The sequence below is a fragment of the Sinocyclocheilus anshuiensis genome, unplaced genomic scaffold (assembly GCF_001515605.1).
Source record: "Sinocyclocheilus anshuiensis isolate Anshui unplaced genomic scaffold, SAMN03320099.WGS_v1.1 scaffold656, whole genome shotgun sequence".
In the NCBI taxonomy this organism is placed as follows: Eukaryota; Metazoa; Chordata; class Actinopteri; order Cypriniformes; family Cyprinidae; genus Sinocyclocheilus; species Sinocyclocheilus anshuiensis.
Genome location: NW_015555829.1, coordinates 24,642 through 26,305, shown reverse-complemented (window position 1 = coordinate 26,305; position 1,664 = coordinate 24,642). Strand labels below are relative to the sequence as shown.

Sequence of the window (1,664 nt, the reverse complement as noted above, 5' to 3'; positions counted from 1 at the left end):
TTTTTTTTTTTTTGTTTGTTTTTTTGTTTTTTTGTTTTTTTTACAACTGTTAAAGGATAGTTGACACAAAAATGAAAATTCTGTCATAATTCATATAATTCCAAAACTTTCTTTCTTCTGTGGAACATAAAATTATAATTTAAGAAATGTCTCAGTGTTTTTTGTCCATACAATGGAAGTCAATGGTCACCAAAACGGTTTGGTTACCAAAATTCTTCAAAATATCTTCTTTTGTGTTCTGCAGAAGAAAGAAAGCCTTATAGGTTTTGAATAACATGAGGGTGAGGATATGACAGAATTCTCTTGATGTTAATCTCTTAATGATTTGAAGCGGACCATATTTGTGGTTCACAATGTCTTTGCACTACAGTCTGTGTCTGTGTGTATTGTGTCAGTTGCTGGTGCACTACAATTTCTATTGTGGCTCTATCAACAACAGTTCCCCCAACAGCTGCATTGAGTAGCACAGGCCTCTTGGCCAAAACTAGCTGCACATCTCTACTGCAATGACAGACGAGTCCTTTGCGACAAGCTAGAGAGGGGCACCCACCTTGCAGATTTGGAAGTGCTCAGACATCAGTGTCTCCTGGATTTCCAGCTCCCGCGGTGTCGGTGCCGTACTGGGGGTCCCAGCCGCACTGCCGCACGCAGGTGATCCACCTGGATTGACAGGTGAAGAAGTGGTCAACCCGTCCAAAACCTTGCGGAACTTCTTCATCTTTATCCTTGTGTTTATACTTTAACGTTTCTCTTGAACAATCTCAAAACGTGCCGTCGAGACGGTTAAAACGGCATAGGAGATGATGCGGCTTCACAGCACGAATTCAAGACTCCTGTTTTCTTCTTCCTTTCACAATTTATGTGCACAAAAAGTCGCAGAAAAACCTCATCTTCCAAAATAAGGCTGATGATCACAAAAAGAAGATGATGGATTTGGGGGGAAAGGCGAGTTGAGGTTCAGTGCGCATTAAAGCCTGGACCAGGCTGGAGAAGAACCAAGAAACTTCATTGCACTTACGCAGGACGGTATCGCATCCAACTAGTAAACGTTCTCAGGAGGCATGTCAGAAACATAGTAAAGTACAATTGACTTTGGTAAAATTAATGTTGCTTGCCGTATTTTATCGCGATTCAATCGCTGTACACGGCTAAATTCACGCTGAACGCTTGTTGTTTGGGATCCCAGACGCAGACGAGACACGCCGCAGAGAAGCAGCGTATAGCGACGTGCCAACGTCGAAAATGGATCAGAAACTGCCGCGAAAGGACATAAAATTTCACGACCTGAAAGAGTTTCTGTGAAATCCCCTTCTCTATTTCTTTCTTCTGAGTAATTTGGGAGAAGAGGAGGCGAGCAACCTCGACCAGCACCCAGAATCTCTCCCGCAGTCGAGTGCGAGCTGCTGTCCAAGGTGCTGAAAGATTGAGCGAAAGACAGCCACACCCATCTCTATCCTGGTTGGACCATGTGCTACGGCCCTACTGTAATCCCCGCCTTCCAGCTGCAGCGATTGGACCATGTGCTTCATAAACCACAAACAATGACATAGTGATTTAATTATTTGCAGAATTTTTCTTAAACTTAATATTACCTATATTGCACCAAACTATATTCAAATAAACAGTAATTTTTCAATTCCAACAACTTAAATTGAAATATTTAA

At 42.1% G+C, this 1,664-nt stretch overlaps 1 protein-coding gene across 5 annotated transcripts in view; it reads right to left on the bottom strand.

Moving 5' to 3' along the window:
• The window catches only part of LOC107675353 (syntaxin-binding protein 5-like), a 164,212-nt gene extending 162,823 nt beyond the window's left edge, over positions 1–1,389 (bottom strand). For all 5 annotated transcript variants that reach the window (XM_016469651.1, XM_016469653.1, XM_016469652.1 and 2 more), the window contains exon 1: positions 551–1,389. In XM_016469651.1, coding sequence (XP_016325137.1) covers positions 551–718 — 168 coding nt within the window. In that variant the 5' untranslated portion in view covers positions 719–1,389. The remainder of the gene's footprint in view (positions 1–550) is intronic.
• Positions 1,390–1,664: the final 275 nt, after the last annotated feature.